The 24323-nt window shown below is 43.4% G+C and overlaps 2 protein-coding genes and 1 pseudogene across 6 annotated transcripts in view; 1 reads left to right on the forward strand and 2 right to left on the reverse strand.

The window, feature by feature from the left end:
- DROSHA (drosha ribonuclease III) overlaps positions 1-24323 on the forward strand; it is a 140076-nt gene that overhangs the window by 22152 nt on the left and 93601 nt on the right. For all 5 annotated transcript variants that reach the window (XM_017526833.2, XM_017526834.2, XM_017526835.2 and 2 more), the window contains 5 exons: positions 1777-1918; positions 5011-5165; positions 9352-9432; positions 18579-18665; positions 21809-21895. In XM_017526833.2, coding sequence (XP_017382322.1) covers positions 1777-1918; positions 5011-5165; positions 9352-9432; positions 18579-18665; positions 21809-21895 — 552 coding nt within the window. The remainder of the gene's footprint in view (positions 1-1776; positions 1919-5010; positions 5166-9351; positions 9433-18578; positions 18666-21808; positions 21896-24323) is intronic.
- Positions 465-974, reverse strand: LOC108303070 (annotated as a pseudogene).
- LOC108303069 (COMM domain-containing protein 2-like) lies at positions 509-1444 on the reverse strand. The gene has a single exon (XM_037737877.1). The coding sequence runs from the start codon at positions 1405-1407 to the stop codon at positions 982-984; it is 426 nt and encodes a 141-aa protein (XP_037593805.1). The 5' UTR covers positions 1408-1444; the 3' UTR covers positions 509-981.

Consider the following 24323-nt stretch of genomic DNA (forward strand, 5'->3'; position numbering starts at 1 on the left):
GAGGCTGGAGATTGGAGATCAAGGCAGGAGCAAGATTATGAAAGACTTTATAAGTTATATTAGAAGTTTGAATTTTATTAAAAAGGCAATGTAAATCAACTGAAGAGTTTTCAGCATTCAAATAATATGATTTCTGTTTGGAAGACAATTCTGACTCTGGGCAAGGAATGGGAATGCACTGTGGAGTATGGGGGGTTTGATAAGAGGAAATCAGGGAGACCAGTTAACTGCAGGCAGATACACTAGCTCTTACAAGAGACAATAGTGGACCAATGAGCATGGGGGCAATGAACAGAAGTGAACTAATTCAAGGTATATTTAGGAAGGTAGAATTGATAGAACTTGGGAATTGACCAGCTGTGGTAAGAAGTCAGAGAGAAGCAAAGAGTGACATACGTCTCTGGTTTGAGTGAGTGAGTGAATGGTGATACCATTTCATAAATAAAAAACACTGGAAGAAGAGCAAGTTTGTAAGAGAAGATGAATTTTGTTTATTTATTTATTTTTATTTTTATTTTTTAATGACCAAAACAAAGCATCTAAAACCGCAGCTTCTGGAAGAACCACTTGTTCTTGCCTATTTTGTATCTCTCTTCAAACTTGACCTTGGCCTCTTGTCAGGCCTTGCATTTAAGAGCAGGATCTCTGAAGACATCCTTATTGACGACAGTTTTGTCCAAGAGGATATCCACAGAGTACCTTGTGGGCATTAGGTGATTGTAGTTATAAACTTTCATAAAAGACTTGATCTTTGACCTGTTGGCGATCTTCTTCTTGCACATGGCAGCTATCACTTTACAGGGTTAGTGGTCAATTCCAGCCACCAGAGTGCGGCTACAGGGGCGATCTGAGGTGCCATCATCAACGTTCATGATGACAGCTTTGCGTCCAGAGTAGCGTCCAGCCAGGACAAGCACCACCTTCCCAGGTTTCATGAATTTGCCCATGTTGGCAGCAACCACTTGGGCCTTAAAACTGGCACTACTTGATGTTGCGAACAACTCTCCTACAGCGATTTGTCTTCACCCCTTCCAATGCTTGTTCCAGTTGTTGAACCAAATGGAGCAGAGTGGCTGGGTCTGTTTGTAGAACTTTGGTGTTGTGATCTCCATTTTGATTAAGGTGTAGCTTTATAGTCACTGCTGGTTTAATCTGTTGCCTGAGACTTCTACTTGCAAGCATGAGCTTTGAGCTCTCAGTGAGGAGATACGTTAATCCTTCCACACCATGCTGGACAGTGTCACTACTCACATTGAGTTTTCTGGCGGCGCCTTCGTAGATTTTTGGGTTTGCGCCGCGCCTCAGGAATTCCACAGCAATCCTCCCAAACTCGGCGACCACCGCGCTGTCCACTTGAGGCAGGAAGGCCAGGTGCTCCTTATGCTCCTCAGACAACTCCAGCAGCATCTTCGCTGGCCTACAATTTGAGGTAGGGTCTTTCTATGTTGCCCAGGCTGATCTTGAACTCCTGGCCTGAAGCAATCCTCCTGCCTCGGCCTCCCAAAGTGTGCTAGGATTACAGGCGTGAGCCACCATGCCCGGCCTGTTCTAATGTTCTTGAATGTTGGCAAGGCACTTTTACCTGAGGACTGTGTCCACTCTCAGTGTATGTTTGATTCGGAGTATGACTGCCAGTAGTTGAGCGTTTTATTTTTAAATGTTTGTTAAATTGAGGGTTGAAAAATAGCATCTTGCTGTTATAAATGCTTTGATTGCCTGTGAAACCTTATGTATCTTTGATATGATTGCCTAATACTGATCTTTTATTTTTAAAAGGGAGATTCTACAGTAGTTGGAACAAGTAGGCTTCGTGACTTATATGACAAATTTGAGGAGGAGTTGGGGAGCAGGCAAGAAAAGGCCAAAGCTGCTCGCCCTCCGTGGGAACCTCCAAAGACGAAGCTTGATGAAGATTTAGGTGAGTCAGAGCCACTAATGAGACTGAGACCCTTGTGATTATAGCTTCACTCCTGAATTTTGGGGAAATACCCTTGAGAGTCCCACACTAAGGTTTCTTCTTTTTCATTTTATTGTTTTTTAATTACAGTCAGTAAGATACATAGCGGTAGAACTTCTTGTATATTTCCTTAGTTACATTTGGCAGAATACAGCAGCGATCTCATTTGCAAGGCATGATGATAAGGGTGCCCGCTGGGAGTTGTCCAGTCAGAAGAGACAATAGTTCAGCATCCTTCTGAAAGCAAAGCCTGTGCCCCTGCCTCCCATGAGGGCAGGTGGCCTTCCTTGGCCCTCTCCTTTGCCAGGTGCACCTGCTTTGATGAGGCAGACAGCGACTGTAGTCCAACTCTGTTTGAAGGTTTCTCTCTAGTCACGTGGACAGTTCACATAGCTTTTTCTTAAGGTGGTCTATTTTTTCATGCATATGTCCTGAGGTTCCAAGTAGGTGAGATCTTTGAGGATGGAAATTGCTTTTTACCACTTTGTATCCTAACGGAACGCCATACACAGACGAAACATTCAATATGCATTTTTTTTTTTTCGAGATGGAGTCTTATTCTGTTGCCCAGGCTGGAGTGCAGTGGTGCAATTTCGGCTCACCACAACCTCTGCCTCCTGGGTTCAAACAGTTCTCTTGCCTCAGCCTCCCAAGTAGCCACCACGCTTGGCTAATTTTTTTTTGTATTTTTAGTAGAGACAGGGTTTCACCGTGTTAGCCAGGATGGTCTCTATCTTCTGACCTTGTGATCTACCTGCCTTGGCCTCCCAAAGTGCTGAGATTATAGGCATGAGCCACCGCGCCCAGCCTTCAACGTGCATTTACCTATATGCTCTCTCTGGCTCTCATCTCCCCACCTCCATTGCATCCCATATGCTGAGAGGCAGTTGTCCATGTTGGACAAAGCCACTGAGTTGGGAGCCAGATGGCTTGGGTTTGAATCCCTGCTCTACCACCTACTTGCTATGTGACCTTGGGCCAGAGGTTCATCTCTGTCTGAGACTTTCCCATTTGTAAAATAGGGATGACAATAGCATCGCTCTCATGCAGTACACATAAATACAACTCCGTGTTGGATTTTATTATGTTAACGACTACATTAATCTCTTAGAGGATTATTTTTAAAAATTAATTATTTTTCTTTTTGCAGAGATGGAGTCTCACTATGTAGGATTAATCTAACTTCTAGGTCTTTTTTTTAAATTGTGGTAAAATACACATAATATAAAATTTACCATTTTAACCATTTTTAAGCGTACAGTTCCACAGGGTTAAACATGACACTGTTTGCAACCAGTCTCCAGAACTATTTTCCATTTATAAAACTGAATCTCTGGGCTCAGTGGCTCACACCTGTAATCCCAGCACTTTGGGAGGCCAAGACGGGCAGATCACTGGAGCTCAGGAGTTCGAGATCTGCCTGGCTAACATGGTGAAACCCCATCTGTACTAAATATACAAAATTAGCTGGGCATGATGGTACACGTCTGTAATCCCAGCTACTCGGGAGGCTGAGGCAGGAGAATTGCTTGAATCCAGGAGGTGGAGGTTGCAGTCATTCAGGGTTGCGCCACTGCACTCCAGCCTGGGTGACAGAGTGAGACTCAGTCTCCAAAAAATAAACCAAAAAAACCAAACTGAAATTCTGTTCCTGTTAAGGAATAATTTCCCAGCCCCCAATTCCCTCATTCTTTTGGCTACTACTATGCTACTTTCTTTCTCTATGAATTTGACGGTTTCAGATATTTCATATATGTGGAATCATGTAGTATTTGTCTTTTCGTGACTGGCTTATTTCAGTTAGCATGACTCTTTGTTTTTATTCAGTTACTTTAAGGACTAACATCTTCTCTTGCTGTTATTGAGAGAAAACAATGTAGTTTTTGGATTTGCATTCCTAGCCTTCAGCCTGGCATTCCCAGCACTCCCAGCCCCTCACCTCCCAGTGTCCTTCTGTGTGGCTTGTGCTCTAGCTAGTCCACCGTGTTCTTAGCTCCATGCTGCCTGCGGTGCTCCCTCTTCATTCCTTTTTTTTTTTTTTGAGATGTCTCTCTCTGTCACCAGGCTGGGGTGCAGTGGTGTGATCTTGGCTCACTGCAACCTCTGCCTCCCGGGTTAACGTGATTCCCCTACCTCAGTCTCCCGAGTAGCTGGGACTACAAGCATGCACTACCATGCCCATCGAATTTTTTTGTATTTTTAGTAGAGACAGGGTTTCCCCATGTTGGCCAGGAAGGTTTCGATCTCTTGACCTCGTGATCCATCTGCCTCGGCCTCCCAAAGTGCTGGGATTATTCCTTTCTTCTTCTCTCCTCCTCATCATGCTTTTCCCATCCTGTCACAGTGCCTGGGTTACGTGCTCATACTTTGAAATTGTCACCAGTCTTTCTGGATACCAGTGAAGCTGCCCTTTTGTGTATCATTACATAGCTCAAGTGTTAAACTACGTAAATACTACTGTGGTTTTTCATTTTTCTGGGATTGTTCATCGAGCCTTACTTTTCTCTCTTAAGATCTTTATTTTCTTTGCTTCCCCAACTAGATTGTGACTTAGCATTATGGACTGTATTATTTTTTTATGGTGTTGTTTAGTAGAGTATTTGGTGTGGAGTAGGCCCTTAAGTATTTTCTAGAAGATTAAAGAACTGTTCTTACCTTTCGAGGTTTAAGTCATTTGGAAGTCTCCACAAAAATCAGTTTGTTGGTCAGGTGTGGTGGCTCACGCTTATAATCCCAGCACTTTGGGAGGCCGAGGCGGGCGGTTCACCTGAGGTCAGGAGTTTGAGACCAACCTAGCCAGCATGGCAAAATCCCTTCTCTCCTAAAAATACAAAAGTTAGCTGGGTATGGTGGTGGGTGCCTGTAATCCCAGCTACTCAGGAGGCTGAGGCAGGAGAATCACTTGAACTTGGGAGGCGGAGGTTGCAGTGAGCTGAAATTGCGCCACTGCACTCCAGCCTGGGTGACAGAGCGAAACTCCATCTCAAAAATAAAGAAAAAAACCAGTTTGTTAATTCCATCAATTTCTGTGTTTTTCTCCCGACCCCTGTTAGAGAGTTCCAGTGAATCCGAGTGTGAGTCTGATGAGGACAGCACCTGTTCTAGCAGCTCAGACTCTGAAGTTTTTGACGTTATTGCAGAAATCAAACGCAAAAAGGCCCACCCTGACCGACTTCATGATGAACTTTGGTACAACGATCCAGGCCAGGTGCGTGTTTTTAGGCCCTTGCTGTGAAGGTTTTAAACCCAGACATAACGGTTATTGCTGTAGGCTCAGAAGATGCATGTTGCCTGGTATTGAAACCGAATTTTATTCTCAGGGTTGTGTCCTTCAGAACTATTTCTTTTCGGCTTCAGGTTCAGTTCCAAAGCATAAGTACCAGAGCAGCTGTTCCTTGAATCATTTTTGATGATATTTGTCAATTTCATTATAGGGGAGAGGGATAATGGCCTTGCCTCATTAAACTTGCAGTAGATGGAAGGAGACAAATGGTAGGATGAGGAAGAGAGAACTGGGAGGTCTTTTTAGAAGTAGTTCACCTGGGAGGTATCTTGCTGCAAAATAGTAAATAAGTCCTATAAAATTGCATTTTTTTTAGTTGGTAACAGTCACAAGTTCTCTTTCTTGTTAAGCATGTTTGAGCTAATGATGTAATAGCTGGACATAATCATTTTTTTAAAAATTAGTTTTAATATGAAATAATACATAATAAAATTAGCATTTTTATACAAGATTTGTGTCACACAGATGTATAATACTTTACAAAAATAGTATCTTTAATGCATATAAAGTTAGTAAGCATAATAAAGCATCTCTATAAAAAGATAAAATGTATATTTTGTGAGTAAATTTATAGCATTCTATATTAATTAAAATGCTTTTTTTTTGTTCTTGTTAGATAACAGCTATCCATCTTTCTTTTTGATAGAATGTCTGGCAGAAATGTATTTTGTATGTTCCTTTTACTCTCTTAGAACTGAGCAGAAATGTTTGCAAAACTGCCAGTGCATTTTAAAACTTGGTTTTCTTTTTAAACAGCTTTGTTGAGTTATAATTTACATATGATACAATTGTACTTGAAATGTATAATCCAGGGTTTTTTAGTATATTTATGGGGCTGCACAACTATCACTACAATTGAATTTTACAACATTTTCGTCCTCCTTAAAGAAGCTTTCCCCATATATGTTTTTTGTTTGTTTGTTTGTTTTTGAGACCTGGTCTCACACTGTTGCCCAGGCTGGAGTGCAGTGGTGCAGTCATGGCTCACTGTAGCCTTGACTTCCTGGGGGCCAAAGCAATTCATCTGCTTCAGCCTCCCCAGTATCTAGGACTATAGGGGAACCCCACTACTCCTGGCTAGTTTGTTTTTCTTTCTTTCTTTCTTTCTTTTTTTTGAGACTGAGTTTTGCTCTTGTTGCCCAGGCTGGAGTACAATGGTGCGATCTTGGCTCACTGCAACCTCCACCTCCTGGGTTCAAGAGATTTTCCTGCTTTAGCTTCCTGAGTAGCTGGGATTACAGGCATGCACCACCATGCCTGGCTAATTTTATATATATATATATATATTTTTTTTTTTTGAGATGGAGTCTTGCTCTGCTACCCAGCTTGGAGTGCAGTGGCATGACCTTGGCTCACTTCATCCTCTGCCTCCCGGGTTCAGGCAGTTCTCCATCCTCAGCCTCCTAAGTAGCTAGGACTACTGGCACCCACCACCATGCCTGGCTAACTTAGTATTTTTAGTAGAGACAGGGTTTCACCATATTGGTGAGGCTGGTCTCTAACTCCTGATCTCAGGTGATCTGCCTGCCTCTGCCTCCCAAAGTGCTGGGATTAGAGGCGTCAGCCACTGTGCCTGGCCTGCCTGGCTAGTTTTTAAACAATTATGTGTAGAGATGAGGTCTCACTATGTTGCCTAGGCTGGTCTTGAACTCCTAGGCTCAAGCAGTCCTCCTGCCTCAGCCTCTCAAAGTGTTGGGATTAGCGGTGTGAGCCACTGCGCCTGGCCCTTTAGTCTTTAATTGACTGTTGTTTTCCTGTCTCGCAAGAAGCCTCTACGTTGATTTCCGTGGATACCTCTTTCTATCAGAAATTCAACAGTGCTTTGTATACAATCTCTCTAATGCTGTTTAGTGTTATTGGGTTTGTGTCCTCTGTATAGTTGAGCCTTGTAAAGGGCTGAATATGTAGGATCCCAGACCTTGTAAAGGCAAGCGTGTAGGATGTCTGTCCGCTTCCGTGGAGACTAGTGAACACTAAGTTAGTTTTTTGTATTTTTCATCACAGCAAGTCATGACCAGCATTAGGAGTGTATAGTAACTTTTTTTTTTTTTCTTTTTTTGAGACAGTCTTGCTCTGTTGCCCAGGCTGGAGTTGTAGTGGAGTGGTGTGATCTCAGCTCACTGCAACCTCCACCTCCTGGAGGTTGATTGATTCTCCTGTGTCAGCCTCCCCAGTGGCTGTGACTATAGGCATGCACCACCACGCCTGGCTTATTTTTGTATTTTTATTAGTGACGAGGTTTCACCATGTTGGCCAGGCTGGCCTTGAACTCCTGACCTCAAGTGATCTGCCTGCCTCAGCCTCCCAAAGTGCTAGGATTATAGGTGTGAACTACCACATCCAGGCTTAGGAGTGTGGTACAACTTTTTCTTTTTTTTGAGATGGAGTTTTGCTCTGTCACCCAGGCTGGAGTGCAGCGGCATGATCTTGGCTTACTGCAACCTCTGCATCCCTGGTTCAAGCAATCCTGGTTCAAGCAATTCTCCCTGCCTCAGCCTCCTGAGTAGCTGGGATTACAAGCACCTGCCACCATACACAGCTACTTATTGTATTTTTTAGTAGAGATGGAGTTTCGCCAGGTTGGCCAGGCAGGCCTCGAACTTTTGACATCAGGTGATCCGCCTGCCTCGGCCTTCCAATGTGAGCCACTGTACACAGCCACGTTGTAACTTTTGATGAAATCCTGTTATATCTCTTATTTGCCAGCTGTTACCTTAGGTAATATCTTAACATAATATTTCTTTTAGGTAGTAGTATTATTCCTCTGCTGTGCCACCTGGATCTTTAGATTTCCCAAGAGGCTAAAGAAAGTTATAGCTTTTTATTTTAATACTTTTTTTCTAAAAGTCTTATTGACTTTTATATTTTAACTGGACACAGTGAGTTAGAAATCTCAGTAACTTTAAAGAAATATGTGTATGTGTATATGTATATATATTTTTTCTTTTCTTTAAAGGCTAGTCAAGTCAAGAAGCAGTGGGAGTGGGGAAGGAACAAAGAAACCTGTAACTGACTGTGATCCATTACTTGTAAAAGCCATCACATTCTGACTAGCCTGTATTTTTAAATTAATACAAAGAAAGAGAAATGGAACTCCACTTCTTCATTCTTTCTATTTAAGCTCTGGTCTTGTTTTTGATTTAGTATTACCATTTATACCAGAGAAACTCATGAACCTGGCTTGTGAGGCCCTTCAGATTTTGATCTTAGTTCGGCTTCTTTGGTTTTCTCCCTCACATAAATGATCCGTTTTATTTAGATGGATCTTGTGGCCCAGAGCATGACATGGACTTCCCCTGCCTTCTCTCCTTTTCCCATGCGTGCTAGTGCCTCTTGTGGAGCAGCCATCTTGTTTTCTCATCCAGCCCATCTGTTTGACACCCCGGCGTTACTTCCTTTCAAGTGATTTTTTTTTCCTTGTAAATTACTAAGCGTATCATATATATGTCGTTCTCCTGTCTAGAACAGTTATTCCTTGAGCACGTGGACCCTGTGCTCTTTATCATCCGCAAGCTCAGCACTCATCTGTCCCAGAGGTTTTGAAGAATTGCTCACCTATGGAGCCTTGTGGGCGGAATTTGGGGCATTGAAACAAATTCAGGGAAAGAGATGTAATCTAACCTGACCAGTGTGGGACGTGTTTCTGGTTTTAGTAGCATTTTCTTCTCTCTGCTAGTGAGCTACCTTACAGTTTCTCTTTTCAAAACATTTAATCCGCAGGTCACCTTCAAAACATTCTACGTGTTCCTCCAGGATATAAAATTTGCTTTTGTGAAAGAGTCATTTTTCTTGAGATAAGAATAGGGAAACAAAAACGTCCTGGGAATTGGTAGAAGGAGATGGGGGCAAACAGTGTGCTGACACTGATATTTTCTGCTTGGCTGCACAAATAACTCGGGAATGCAGTGTTGTCATACGGTTTCCCTTTATCAGACAATATAGACAGTTTGCAGCTTTATTGGTTTTGGAACATCCGTTTAATCTTCTAACTGTGACAGCCTCTCGGCTTCACTGCTCATGACATTAAAACCCACACATTTTCGGAGGCATCATCGTGCATGGTGTAGATTTTTCCCTCCAATAAAAACGAATTACATTGTGTTTCTGACAGATGAATGATGGACCACTCTGCAAATGCAGCGCCAAGGCGAGACGCACAGGAATTAGGCACAGCATTTATCCTGGAGAAGAGGTAACTGGTTTGGGTTATTATGTTTGTAAATGCCGAGAAGCCAGAAGTAGGCAGATGTTGTCACTGTTCTTTCCCTCATAAATGAAATAATACCATCAAAATTCTCTTCATATTCCCTAATAGTCTGTGTTACTGATAATTGCTGAGGAAAGCACTTGGGTTTTTGGGGGTGGAGTGGGAGTGTTCTCAAGGAAACTTTAAAAAAAGTTTTACAAGTTTTATTATTTAAATTAGGCATGGTGTATTTCTTTTTTTTTTTTTTTTTGGTGGGGGGTTTGGAGTTTCACTCTTGTTGCCCAGGCTGGAATGCAATGGCACTATTTCAGCTCACTGCAACCTCCGTCTTCTGGGTTCAGATGATTCTCCTGCCTCAGTGTCCTGAGTAGCTGGGATTACAGGCATGCACCACCACGCCCAGCTAATTTTGTATTTTGGTAGAGACGGGTTTCTCCATGTTGGTCAGGCTGATCTCGAACTCCCGACCTCAGGCGATCCGCCCGCCTTGGCCTCCCAAAGTCCTGGGATTACAGGTGTGAGCCACTGCACCCAGGGAGCACAGTGTATTTCATATGTGTTTACCATTTTAAGTATTCTTCAACTGTACCTATTACAGTTTTGTTTCATCCTAAGTGGCTATGAATTACCTTGGAGAAACACTCTTACTGAAGTGCTCTGAGGTGTGTGTCTTCTCTGTTAATCTGTTCTTTCCACCAGACTGAATATACATTGACTATTTTACCTGTGTCTCTGCCCTTGGTTTGTCAGGGACCCTCTAAATAAGTTTAACTGAATAGGTAGAACGCTTTCACACTGTAGAGTCATCTATAACTATCCCTTTCAATTATTGTCCCTCATTTTTTCGCATTATCTTTTATTTGTATAAACTATTTTAATTAATCCCAGGCTTCTCACTTTCTAATTCAGTGTATTATATTTAAACATAGTATATGTAGAACCTTAATTTAAAACTTCTTTGAGGCCTCAACAATAATGGAAATAAAGACTATGAGATGGTGCCTGACAGTTTGAAATACTTGCATCACTTCTGCTTATTCGTCTTTGAAAGTTGGCAAGCGCAGCAAGGAATTGTGGGACAAGGTGGCGTCTTGTGAGCATTTGTCCATGTGCTTCAGGTTGGGAGCTCTGAGATGTTGATGAGGGATCAACATCTGTGACAAGAAAAGAGCAGAGGTGGGAACTATTCACCTGTGATGTGGGCCTGGTCAGGCCTGGCTTGTCAGAATTTTTGTGTGTTGTGCTGGGATGGCTGTCATACCCACCTCTCCCTCAGTCCCCAGAGCAGGGCGCCCCAGGAGGGGCACGACCTTGGGACAGAGGGCTCTGCAGCTGAGGCTGACCCTGAAGGAGCCAACAGCTACAGGCTGTGTGCTGACTACATAACGCACATCTGGGCAGCAGGCCTTTCCTTGAAGGGAGACTGGATGGGCAGTGGTGTCAGCTCAGGACCTGTAGGCAGGAGAGGCAGGTGACAGTTTGGTCTCCTGGAGGAATGGTCACATTTTGGGGGCTCAGCATGGGTCATTGTATCTGGCTAGTTGGACATTTGGCAGTAGAGGTTAGCTTAGCCTTGATAAGTGGGGTCCATGCTGTTGATCTCCTGTGAAGCCTTCATCTCTGCTACTGTGGCTACTTCATTCATGTGCCCCTCCTGTCACTCAGATGGCTGAGGACGGAAGCTGGCTGGCACCACCTGCCCCAGTCATTTTGTCTGCTTGGTACCTTGGTACCTCTTCCATGGTGGCTGCTGTCTGACGGACCTCCATGTGTGAGATAGAGCTCATCATGTTCCCTCCTGTTTGTCCACCTGCAGGTCTCCACTCAAGACCTTCTCATCCCTGATCTCCCAAGCTGTTTTCTTCTAGGCCCCTGATCAGCTGGCATGGCCACTTGCTTCTGCCCATGAGTCTATCTGTATTCTAACTTCAGGCCACATCTCTTTCCCTGCAAAGTGATGACCAGGTACACTGCCTGAAACTCCGCCAATTGGGAGAGATTTTCCCACATCGCTGTCTTTCAGAGCCAGCCCAGAGTGAGGCCGTAGTGCTATTTTCAGCTCACCCGTGCTTGCCACCTGACCCGTTCGTAAGCCAAGCTTGGGCTTTTTCCTCTGCTTTCATCCATACATCCTTAGTCATTAGCTAAGGGAGCGGAGCTGGTGCAACAGTGGTGGAGCTATGGGGGTCCGGGCCACCTGCCCAGGCAGCTTGTTTGTGCCTTTGGCTCCTGGGTGTGCTTGACTCTGGGAGTACCACCTCTGCCTTATGATGGATTGTTGCTGATGCTGTATTGCCTGGTGGGACTGACAGAATTTAACCTATGATAGGTGGTTCTGGCCTCATGTGTATCTGGTATCTCTTGGCCAGGCCTTATGGACCTCTCAGGGCCCAGTTGCATATCTGGAGTATTTTTTCAAAGGCACATAATTCCTCACTACAGATGGCAGAATGTCAGGGACCAGCATTGTGATTCTCTCCATGTGGCCAGACACAGATCCCTTTTGGCCTCTTTTCCCACCAACACTGTAGGATCTGCCGAAACATATAGCCCCAGCAGCAGGGCTGCTTGTACTCTAGCCTGGAACAGCTGAGGCCCTTTCTCACGTGGGCTGTCCTCTGTGCAGGCAGCTGTTTGTGCTGTTTGCGCCACTGTAAGTGGGTCGATGCAGTGTTTCTAGATGTGCATTCTCTTGCCTCCTGAACTTGAAAAGACCCACCAGATGTTGTGCTTTCTTCATTGCAGGAGGTGGAAGATACAATAATTGTCTTTTACTTGGGAGGGGATGTCTTGGCATTCTCTAGACCACTGGACTCCTAAAATTGTGTGGCTGCAGCAGGCCCCTGAATCTTTGTAGAGTTTATCTCACATCTCCTGCGGTACATGCATTTTACCGAGGTCCTTAGCTTTATCAACATAATGTCGGAGGTGTAATGGAGTTGTGTGAGCTTCCGCAGCATGCCTGGACAGTCGGGAGCTCTTTAATATTATGAGTGGGTGGGAGTATTAACACAGCCCTGGAGCAAAACTGTAAATGTCTGTGAACCATTCTGATCCTCATTTCTGATTGGGATAGAAAATAACCCATTCACCAAATCAGTTGCCACATACTTTATATGCTCCAGCTAAACTACAACACCTGGCCTGGCAGGTACAGTCAGAGCTCCTGCTTGGTTGAGTTTGTGTTAGCCTACAGTCATCCTGCAGGATCTTCAGGGGCCAGACAGGTGAATCAATCGGAGATAGGAGTGGTGCCATATCCCCTTTATCCTTGAGATCCTTAAGGGTGGTACTCATCTCCACCATCTCCCCAGGGCAGTGTTGGTTTTGGCGCCTGGGTTAGTGGGGTGGTGATAATTTCAGTTTCTGCTTGACTTTCCCCTTAGATAGCTTTTACTCCACATGTCAAGGACCCAGTGTGGAGTGGCACATTGGGTCTGCCAAGAATGTCAGTTCTAGTGGTACATTCGAGGAACAGGGTGACCACTGGGTAGATCTGTGATTTCATAGATCCACTGTAAGTCACACCTTGACAAAAATCCATTTATTACCTTGGCCTCATATTCTCTACTGTAACTGGGCCACCACAGTGTTGTATCCAGTCTCCAAGTGTCAATGATTATTCAGATACTGCATCTAACGTGGCTTGAACTGTCTGGAATTCCTCTTCTCCCATTGTACCATTCCCCAGGTAAATGGCCATAAGCCCCTTTGGGGAATGACAGGGTTGTCAAGACCATTTTTGCTTGTTATTTTGTTACAGGATCCTTCCTCCTGGGATTTGGCCACCTCTTCAGTCAGTGGATTTTAGTCCAAAAAACTTGATCAGGTCTGGAACTGGGGGCAAGAGATAGTGTGACTCTTGGCATGACCTGTTTTCAGTCTCTTGGTTATCTATTCTTGGTTTCTTACATTTGTACAAACTGAGTAGTACTCTCATTGGTTGCCCACTTACTTTGTACCCAAGGACACCATGTTCTGTTAACTGTTTCCATGACTCTTTGTGAGTCAGACCCCCTTGGCTGCCACTTTGGCCTGGCTTCCAGCACTTAGCCTTATCACCTGGCATCTCTTGTTTCAGGATTCTGTCATCCGTATTACTGCTGGCAAGCTCTGCTCTCTGACCACTTCTGTGGTCAGTCCTGGCCTGCAGAGGAGGCCAGCACTGATCTTCCTCATGATGTTTCTGCCCATGTCACCTGTGCATTCCTTTTGGTGTGTCCCCTGGGGCTTCCCATGCAGCATAATTATTTGGCGTATTTTCCAGCCATAGATAATGTATCCATTCTAACTTCCTTTAGTCCTTGAATTCCCTCCTCCACTGTCTACCATGGCAGTTCCGGTATTTCAGCTTTGCTGAGTGTGGGCCGTTGCTTCTTCATGCTCTTAGAAGCCATGCTAGCAGAGAGTTCTCAACGTACCTTGGTGGTGTTGTATCCTGAGTGCTCCCAAGTCAATATACTCTTCCCTAAACAATTTTGTTTTCTGGCCCTGTTGATCAAGCGCTCTCATCATTGGGTCCTCTGCAGACTTCTCTGGCTGTTGGTTAGTTCTTGAAATTCTTTTGAGATATCATCTCTTTCCTTCCAGCACCTCTCCAGTTGGGTTACGCCCTCAAATGACAGTAATTATAGGCATTGGCTGGGGTGGGGGGACTGGCTGAGGGGTGTGTGCAGGGGCATAGTGTTGCCTTGCAGGTTCTTCCATCATCTTTTGGCACAAGTGAGTGGTCGCTCTTAATTGGGAGGGATGTGCCATCTCTGCAGTCAGATGATTTAGAGGAATCTGGGGAGTCAAAACCTAGATGTCCCCATTTCAGGTTTTCTGGGTCCTGGCCGTGGCTAATTGTCTTTGAAGCTTGGCCACTCTCACAGGCAAGCCCTAGGCTTGGTCCCGCCTGGCTTTGACCTTTTACTGGAGGTAGTGAGAGTGTCTTCTGGCTTTCACATCTGGCTTCCAATTGTCTTTTCTCCTCCTCTGCTGTTAGACTTCTATAGAGCAGTGGTTCTCTAAGTGAAGGCTCCCAACTGAGACTCATATCAGCTTCACCTGGGAACTTGTTAGAAAGGCAGACTCTCAGCCCACCCCAGCCACTGAATCAGAAACTGGGAGTGGGGAAGAAGCAGTCTGAGACTTAGCCAGCCCCACCCCCGGCTACAGTTCAGATATTATGGTAGAGCATCACTGGTGCTTAGCAATAGCCATCCACCCCTGAAGGATCATAGCCATTGTTCTTATGGCTACTATTCTCTCCACAGTCTTAAACACTTGGGTGTTTGGTCTGCTTCCAATGGTACAGCTTCTAATTCACCATCTTTCAAGTTTGTTTGCCCTGCCATCTGGTGCCAGGATCTGTCTGTGTTCCACTTACCACAAGTGATGGGGTCTTCATTGCTCGTTGGGAGGGGATTGAGTTCCGAAACACCATCTTATTTCTTGTTTTCTTGGGTCACTCCTAGTACCAGCCGCATCTTGGGTCACTCCTAGTACCAGCCGCATCTTGGGTTCTCTAGCAGCAGATGTGAAGATGGAGTTTGGGGTACATGATCTGTATTAGGAATCAACACCTGTGAAAGGAAGAGGGTGGAAGCAGGATTGGACAGAGGGATTGGCTGAGCTGTGAGTGAGGCCCACCAAAGCTGCAGTCAGCCTGGGGGTGATCTGTGGAATAAATATTGCCCATTTGAGTTGGGCTGAAATGGCTGGGCCTTTTTACCTCTGCCTTGCTCGGTACCTGATGTGGGGTGGGCCGTACCTGACGTCAAGGGAGGGAGCTCTGCAGTGGAGAGAGATCCTGAAGGGGCTGACAGCTGGAAGCTCCCTGCCATCTGTGCCCTCCACAGCCAGTCAGCAAGTCCTTCCGTGAACGTGGGTCTGGGCGGCACATCCCCATGTCTGTCACAGGCATACCCAATGGTGCCGTCACAGCTGATGCCGTCAATACTGATGCCATCACAGCACACTTCTTTTGCTGGCTTTGTTTACCTTTTTCCACCTTAAGATCCAGCATATTCTGTTCCACCACCTCTAATTCTTTCTTCATTTCTGACCTCTTCGATTTTTACTCAGCGTATTTATTCTTTCCGGTTTTAAAAATTTCCTATTAAAACCGACTGCTTTCAGTTCTCAGATTAATTTCTCCACTTTTTTTTTCAGTTTATTCATAAATATAATGAAAGGTCAGTTATTGTGTTATTTTACAAGTAAAAGGAAGATGGTTATAGGATTTTAGATCTAGAAAGGCCCTTAAATCTTGTGGTCTGAACCCCCTCTGGAGTATAACGTATTGTGGCTATAAGATTAAGTGTAGCCATGATGTTCATTCACATGTCTCACAGGGCCGATACTCTGTGTCAGCATTGTCGTCCGAGTCAGCCTGTGTCAGCAGGCTACAGCCTAGCCTGGAGATTTCCAGGAGACAAGGCCATCTAGGCACAGATGCAGCTTTCATAAGCCTTAAAACAAAGTTTTCCCTTGCAAGAATACTTTAAACTTCTTTTAGAAAAGAGACACCTGGTAACTGACCTGGACTGAATATAGGTATAAGCAAAGGAAAAAGATCTTCCAAACTTGAGAACGGTCTCTGGTTGGAGACTCCTGGTGACGTGGTCATTTGACTCCCTGGCTATATCTGGCCTGCACCTGCTATCCGTCTTTTAAGAGAATAAGCAGAATAAACTGCTTGAGCATCACTTGGTGACTAAGACTTATCTTTGAGGAGAATCAGATGGAAAGGGAGAAGCCCCTCCTGGAAGAGCTGGTAATTAGGTACACTTGAAACACCCCACCCACCAACACGACCTTTGGGGATGGTGGTGGGATTTGCATAAGCAGGTGAGTAATGGCACTCATTTCTATGAGAGAATCATGAGACAGTGAGTGGGAGCTAGCTCTGATCCAGCTATCTAGTGAGCCCTGTGGACTGCTCTACAGTGGGTCTGGTGGTTTTTAGTCTGCTTTCTGGCCAATTGCTACCTTCTATGTGCATTTTGTGTCTCTGTTATGGAAACTGTCACCAGCAAAACCTGCCAAAATTATTCTAAAGATCCCTCCTGACCCCTAGTAAGGTGGGGGGACAGTCTTCCAAGTGGAGGAGAACAGTCTGGATGCTGGAGATGCCCTTGGCTTCAAGAGCTAATTGCTAGCTGGCATGTCTCCAGCCCTTGCTCTGCCAGAAGAACACCTTGGCCTGAAGGATCCTGGCATTGTGACACCATAGGCCAGGAGGTCTTAGGTCAGGTTTATCTGCAGAAAGCCTCTCTGTTGTTGTCTACCAGTGGGGGAATTAGAAGATGGTCCCTACAAGTCTGTACAATCACTGAAGGGCATATCACTCCCTCTGATGGGACAGCACAGCTTCTTCAGGGATGTGCTCCACCCTCCAGTGCCTGCTGGGTGCCGCATCCCCCAGTCACATGGGCACAGCTCAGAGTCACATCACTTGTCCTGGCCTTCAAGCTGTGGAATGATGATCCTGAGTGTGTCGGGTTATCATTGGTTGCACTGCAGGTGTGACCAGTCACCACCTGGATCGTGGTTAGGACAGTGGCTGCCACCTCCACAAGCTGCTCAGATGAGGAGGCATGCCTCAGACACTGTGGAAGTCTGCAAAGAGGTGCCCCTTTGTCAAGGACAGAAATTCATAACCTCCTCGAAGACCTGATGGAGGGACTCAGTGAGAAAGTTGCCACTGGCTGTGCTGTGTGTATCCCATAGGAAGTGGTCTGTAACACACAGGCTGAAAAACATAACAGTTGTAGCTATCCCCAAAGATGGTAAGATCTTTCATGACTTCAACACCTAGTCAAGGTTATCCAGGAAGCACAAGTTGATGGGGCTGTGGGCATGGAGCAGGCAGCCATAAGCTGTCCCTGTCCTCTGCTGCAGTGGCTGTTCATGGCTTGGAGAATAGCATACCTCAGCATGAACCTCCCCATCAAGGGCTGAAAGTGGCTGGTATAAAGTTCAGGAAGGAACATTTAAGCATGTTCCAATGAGTTCATGCAGCCGCCACCTCCATGGGACCCGGGTGCTGTTGGGAGAGCCCTGTATAGGCCACCTTGAAGCCAACATTTATTTATTTATTTATTTATTTGAGACAAGGTCTCTCTCTGTCACCCAGGCTGGAGAGTGCAGTCACGCAATCTTGACTCACTGCAACTTCCACCTCCTGGGCTCAGGTGATCTCCCGCCTCAGCCTCCCGAGTAGCTGGGACCACAGGCATGCACCAACACACCCGGCTAATTTTTGTAAAGACAGGGTTTGCCGCGTTACCCAGGCTGGTCTTGAACTGCTGGTCTTAAGCGATCCTCATACCTTGGTCTCCCAAAGTGCTATTACAGGCCTGAGCCACTGTGCCTGGCCTTACTTTGCAGTTGTTTTTAAGGGGAGCCCCATCAGAGATCAAACCAGCTCTCCTGGCCCTGAAGTTAATCAAGCTGTATGGGCCCTTCCCATCCTGGAAAATGCCAAGACACAACTACCCAACCAAGTGTTCCCAGCTGCAGCTCATACCTCTTCTAGCCACTGCTTGGCACCTTGTAACCAGGGGTCTGACACCTTGCATCGCTCTCCTTGGCCTCCCCTGACTCATCACCCACAGGACGAGACCCAGTCCAGCTGTCTGCAATAAGGGCAGAGCTACTTCTCCTGGCAGCTGCAGTAAAGGGGACTCCCAAGTGGGCCCATGAGTTCCTCCAAACCCTCCTTACAACTGGCATGGCTTGCTCACCCACCGATCCAGATGGAATAACAGCAGGGCTTCATCAATGACAGGCACCCTGTGTGTGCTAGCGGTCCAGTGGGTGTCCCCCTGGCACCCTCATGGATGATAATTGCCCATTTACCAAGTGCACGGTATTTTGAAGGCCCGTAAACCCACAGACATTTATGACCTTATTGGACCTCCCTGCTTCACCAGCACCTGGGGAAGTGACTGAGAGATGGAGACTGGCCGGCCCTTTTTTATTGGTCTAGGTCTGGCAAACCATACTGTTCTTTCCTACCAGCTGGTGAAGGAACAGACGTAAAACCTCTTTTGTTAGATGTGAATCTAGGAAACGCAATATATTTTTAAGTAAAAATACTCTGTTGCTTTACTTGTAAACTGATTTTTGTGTTTTCCCCTCAGGCCATCAAGCCCTGTCGTCCTATGACCAACAATGCTGGGCGGCTTTTCCACTACCGGATTACAGTCTCCCCGCCTACGAACTTTTTAGTAAGTTTCTAACAAAATCACATGTATATCATTTAAGATGTGAATAGAGTAAAATGTGAATGGGCTGAAGTTATTGATTCTGTTCTTAAATGTTCTTACTTTGAAAAATATTTTGTTTTTATGTTGAGAAATTGGCCTTTATAATGATGATGTTTCTTGCAGCTTCCTCTTGACTATACTACTGTATCTTTTTTTCATTAAATATTGTTGGCATCACTTAATAGCCAAATTCATAGTATCCAACAATATTGGAACTATGGAGTGGGAAGAAAATGTAGAACACTTCCAAATCTCTTAAAAATTAGTGAGCAGCTTGTTTATTGTGTTGTAATCCAAATGAGAACATCTTTTGTATATTTAAGATAATAATAATACCTAATATTTGTTGAACACATACTATGTTCCAGGCACCATTTTAAGTGTTTCACATGTATTAACATATTTAATTATCACAAAATACTTCTGAGGTAGATATTATCCCAATTATACAAATGTACAAATGAGCAGCAGTCCCTGTTTTACAGATGAGGTTAAGTAACTTGCTCAAGATGACTCATTTAATAAGTACCAGGTCATTTGAACCTACGGAGTTAGCTCTGGTGTAGATGCCTATATTCTATAGTACCTATTTTATTTTGTCTTTCACAGTACAAAATTAATTAATTTGGATTACTGTATCATCAGGAGACTTCAATTTCAAAATTAAATTATTCATAGTTACATATTTTAACAACTTTATTGAGATATAATTCATATACCATGTAGCTGACCCATTTAAAGTGTATAATTCAGGATTTTTAGTCTGTTTTTTTTTTTTTTTTTAAGACGGAGTTTCACTCTTGCTGCCCAGGCTGGAGTGCAATGGTGTGATCTCAGCTCACCTCAACCTCCGCCTCCCAGGTTCAAACAATTCTCCTTCCTCAGCTTCCCAAGTAGCTGGGAGTACAGGCATGTGCCACCACACCCAGCTAATTATTTTGTATTGTTAGCAGAGATGGGGTTTCACCATGTTGGCCAGACTGGTCTTGAACTCTTGACCTTAGGTGATTCACCTGCCTTAGCCTCCCAAAGTGCTGGGATTACAGCGTGAGCCACCATACTCGGCAATTTTTAGTCTTTTTACAAAGTTGTGAAACCACCACTGCAATCTAATGTTAGAACATTTTCCTCATTCCCAAACAAACCCTGTACCTATCAGCAGTCAATTCTTTCCCACCCCGAGGCTCAGGCAACTGCTAAGATACTTCCTGTCTCCATGGAGTTGCTGATTTCAGATATTTCATATGAATGGGATGATCATAAAACATACGGTTTTTTGTTTCTTAGCATAAGTTTTTCAAGATCTGTCCATGTTGTGGCATGCATCAGTACTTCATTCCTTTTTATGGCCAAATAATATTCTACTGTGGATATATACCGTATTTTATTTATCTACTCATTTGTTGGTGGACATTCGGGCTGTCTCTACTTTTTGGCTGTTATTCATAATGCTACTGTGAACATTTATGTTCAGTTGTTTGTGTGAACATATGTTTTGATTTCTTGTGGGTATATACCTAGTACAGGAATTGCTGGATCATACAGTAATTCTGTTTAATGTTCTCAGGAAATGCCAAGCTGTTTCCAAAGTGGCTGTACCATTTTTGCACATTAGTTTTTTCTTTTTTTCAGTGGTGAGATCTCACTTTGTTGCCCAGGCTGCATTTGAACTCTGGGCTCAAGTGATCCTCTTGCTTCAGCCTCCCAAGTATCTGGGATTACAGGCGTGTGCCACTGTGCTTGGCTCTCTTTTCCTTTTATTTAATTTAGACCATTTTCGTTAAGTTTTTCAAATATAAATTAACATAATATTTGCAAAACAAATAATATATATTTTGATATTCTTTTGGTCTCCTTTTCCCAAATTGTTCTTAATATATAATGTTTAAAAGAATGAAATCTAATATCTGTGTTAGAAATATGTCTTTTAGGTTATCAGTCTTAATAATTACTGCTATATTTAGCATTTAAGGTTAAAAATGGCTGAGCCTGGTAGTTCCTACCTGTAATCCCAGCACTTTCGGAGGCCAAGGTGGGCAGATCACCTGAGGTCAGGAGTTCGAGACCAACTTGGCCAACATGATGGAGCCCCATCCCTACTAAAATATAAAAATTAGCCCAACATAGTGGCACACACCTATAATCCCAGCTACTCAGGAGGCTGAGGCATAATAATTGTTGGAACCCGGGAGGCAGAGGTTGTAGTGAGCCAAGATCAGGCCACTGAACTCCAGCCTGGGGAACAGAGTGGAATGCCATCTCAAAAAAAAAAGAAAAAAAAAAAAAAAAATAGTGGATTATAAGAATGGCATAAGGAATAGAGTCCCTCATGCTTAGATTGATATATGTATTATTTAGTTACAGATCCAATTTTCAGGGAATGAAGGCCTTTGAACTTGTATGGGAATTGATTTTTTGTTGTGTTTGGTTGGTTGACTTCTTGGAGAGGCTGGGAATTGAGCTATGATGGTTTTACCTTCTGGCACCCAGAGGCCTTTCAGAGACTTCTAGGCTGTTGCTAGTCTCTACTCTATGATGCTGAGTCTTTTTTCACTCTGCATTTGAGTCAGCTGTGTTATTACCTTGCTCCTGTTAGGACTTCTGTTAGTTCAGAAACGTAGTTCATTAAGAACAAAACTGGTAGTGCTGTGAGATTAAATAAAACAAGTTCCTAGAAAATGAAGCTTAATATAGCCTTTTATTTATTTGTGGCTCCCATAATATTACGTCATTCATTGTCTCAGTGGGACTACAGGTGCGTGCTACCATGCCCAGCTAATTTTTGTATTTTTAGTAGAGATGGGGTTTCACCATGTTGGCCAGGATGCTCTCGATCTATTGACCTTGTGATCTGCCTGTCTTGGCCTCCCAAAGTGCTGGGATTACAGGTGTGAGCCACCTTACCCGGCCTCAGTACACAAATATTATACTTAATATCTGAAGCCAGAGCATTTCATGTAAAATTACACTTTGTATAAAGTTCTCCCTGGTGTCCAAAAGGAAGTCCTTATGTTCTGTTGGTTATTTTGCGTCCTGACGGATTTCTGCACATGCAAATTGTGTCATTTATTTAATTTGGGATTTGCGTTTCTGTTTGCTTTTAGACTGACAGGCCAACTGTTATAGAATATGATGATCATGAGTATATCTTCGAAGGATTTTCTATGTTTGCACATGCCCCCCTGACCAGTGTAAGTATGAGCAGTTGGCTGCTTTTCTCTTTTTTTGTACCTTCATCCCTGCTTTCCAAAAGTCAAAACATTTCCTATCATCTGACTCATAAGAAACATTTCCTTTGCGTCCCTTTGTAGCGTAAATGAGCTGCAGGAACTCTGCAGCAGTGCATCAGGTGGGCAGTGTGACATCTGTGCTAATGAGTCACAGGTTCAGTCCGCATTAAATGGTGTAAGTAAACGTGTCAGAGTAACATTTTGGGAGTGCGAAAGATTGGAAAACGAGGGTAAACTGTGGAGTAATGTGTTAAAGCTATTTTGGGTTGGTTGTCCTTCAAAAGAAAGTTGGAAAGTTTTAAGGAGAAGCCATTGTTTAGTCTCTGAGCAAAAGAGATAGAGCTTATTCTGGACGTTTGGAGCCTGAATTCATGAAATACATTTTCTGCTTTTGAATCCCAGGAATATGTCTTCAAGAGACTTTGATATATGGATTCATAGTATTTTTATACAGGTATTAAGGCTGCTTTGTTGGTAATTGGTTCAAAAGGAAGTTTCTGATTTGTGAGTCAGAATCTTTCCATCTCCATGCAGGCAGTCCCAGGAATTGTCTTTCTTACTTCACATTTCAGTTGGGTGTAGAGTGAGTTGGTGGGCAGTGGCACAGGAAAAGACGTGGTAGTGTACTTGTCTCAGTACAGATGCTGTTGTAGAACTGACTGAACTGTAACTATTGTATATCAAATAGAATGTTCTTTAACCGTTTCTGGTTTGGTTGCATGAAATTACATCTGCAGTTTGAAGGATTATTTTAGTACTGTTTCCTTCACACATGAAATTCTGTTCCATTGGAGTGTACAGTCAGACTCAAATCTTTGCCTTACCTTAGCCCTTTTTGTCATTCTTTTTTTTCTATACAAGTAGATATGATTCCATAGTAGTGATGCTAATTTAAGGCAAATTGTTTTCCTAATGAGATTTTCTTTATTCCACAGTATTTTTTATCCTACAGAATTTTCTTTGAGAAGATGATTACATTGTAAATGTAAAAATAAAATCATTTGATAATACATGTTATGTCTGCCTCCAGGGGGTAGCATCTGTTCACTAATGTAGAAAAGCAATAATACTAGGCCATTCTTAAATAATCTTTATGGAAAGGTACTAAGAGCTTTCTGAATTTTCATGATTTCTTTGCTTTTTTTTAGGTGTCATAAACGTTCAAGCCCTTTGTTACACCAAATCTCATAGCCTTAGATTTGATTACCCTCTACTCCCCACTATCTAATGTCTTTCTCTTTTTCCCCCCAGAGGGCTTACAAATGCACAGAATTTAGTTAGCATGAAAATACTTAAAGTTCTTCTTCTTCATCTTATTTCTTGATTTCCTGGAAGTAATATAGATCTTATTTTGACTTTTAGGACCACCTTAATCAAAGAAGGATAGCAGTGTAGCCTTAGAGAGACCAGGGTTTAAAATTAGTGAATACCACTTACTAGCTCTGTGATTTGACATCTCAATCTTTATAAGCTTTGGCTTTCTCATCTCTAAGATGGGGTTATTAGTTGTAGCAATCTCATTGGCTTTTGTGAAAACTAAATACGATGACACATGAAAAGCGTTTATCATGGTGTTTGGCACATAATAAATACTGGCACCTCTTGCTTTGGAAAGGATTTCAGACACCGCTGGGTTTCAATCTTCTAATCCTTTTTTCTGTTTTTGACCTTGGACAAGTGAATTTTTTGAATTTCATTAATGATAGCAATGCTTGGGGTTTTAGTGAGAATCAGACATAATTTTTTTTTTTTTTAATATAGACTTAAAAAAAAAAAGTTGTTTTAGGTTTACAGCAAAAGTGAGTAGAAACATCGTTTTAAAAAAAGTCCCTCAGCACAAGGTTTGGCCTGAGAGGCCACTAATGCTAAATTAGTCACAGTTGTTACTGTCATTATAAAACAAACGGATGGAAAAAATTCCTGGCTTCAGCATATATTTTATGTAAATGTTCAAGTTCTCAATGAGAACTTTATTCTGTGACAAACCCCATCATTTTTATTGGAGATGTTGATAAAAATAAATTGAGTTTTAAGCTGAGTGTTGTACAGTTCATAGGAATTAGATCCGTCAAAGGCCTCTTGAGTTTGAAATAGTCTTTTAAGGAAAAGGATTGTTAAATTGCTTTACCAGTCTGATTCCTTTTCTTGCTAGAGAGAAAATGTCAGCAAGAATGTCATGCAAATGATGGTAATGATAGAATCTCCACCAAATCTACTTCTACAGGTCCTCTTAAGGTCTTGAAGTGGTATAGAGCATTCTGGGAGAATTTTACCTTTTTATGTAGTACGTTTGTTATTGTAGTACCTGATGTTAAGCGCTTTGACAACTTATCTGAAGTTTTAAAGATACTTGTATTTGCCAGATGCAGTGGCTCACACCTGTAATCCT

Source organism: Cebus imitator, unplaced genomic scaffold, assembly GCF_001604975.1.
Source record: "Cebus imitator isolate Cc_AM_T3 unplaced genomic scaffold, Cebus_imitator-1.0 Scaffold44, whole genome shotgun sequence".
NCBI classification, from domain to species: domain Eukaryota; kingdom Metazoa; phylum Chordata; class Mammalia; order Primates; family Cebidae; genus Cebus; species Cebus imitator.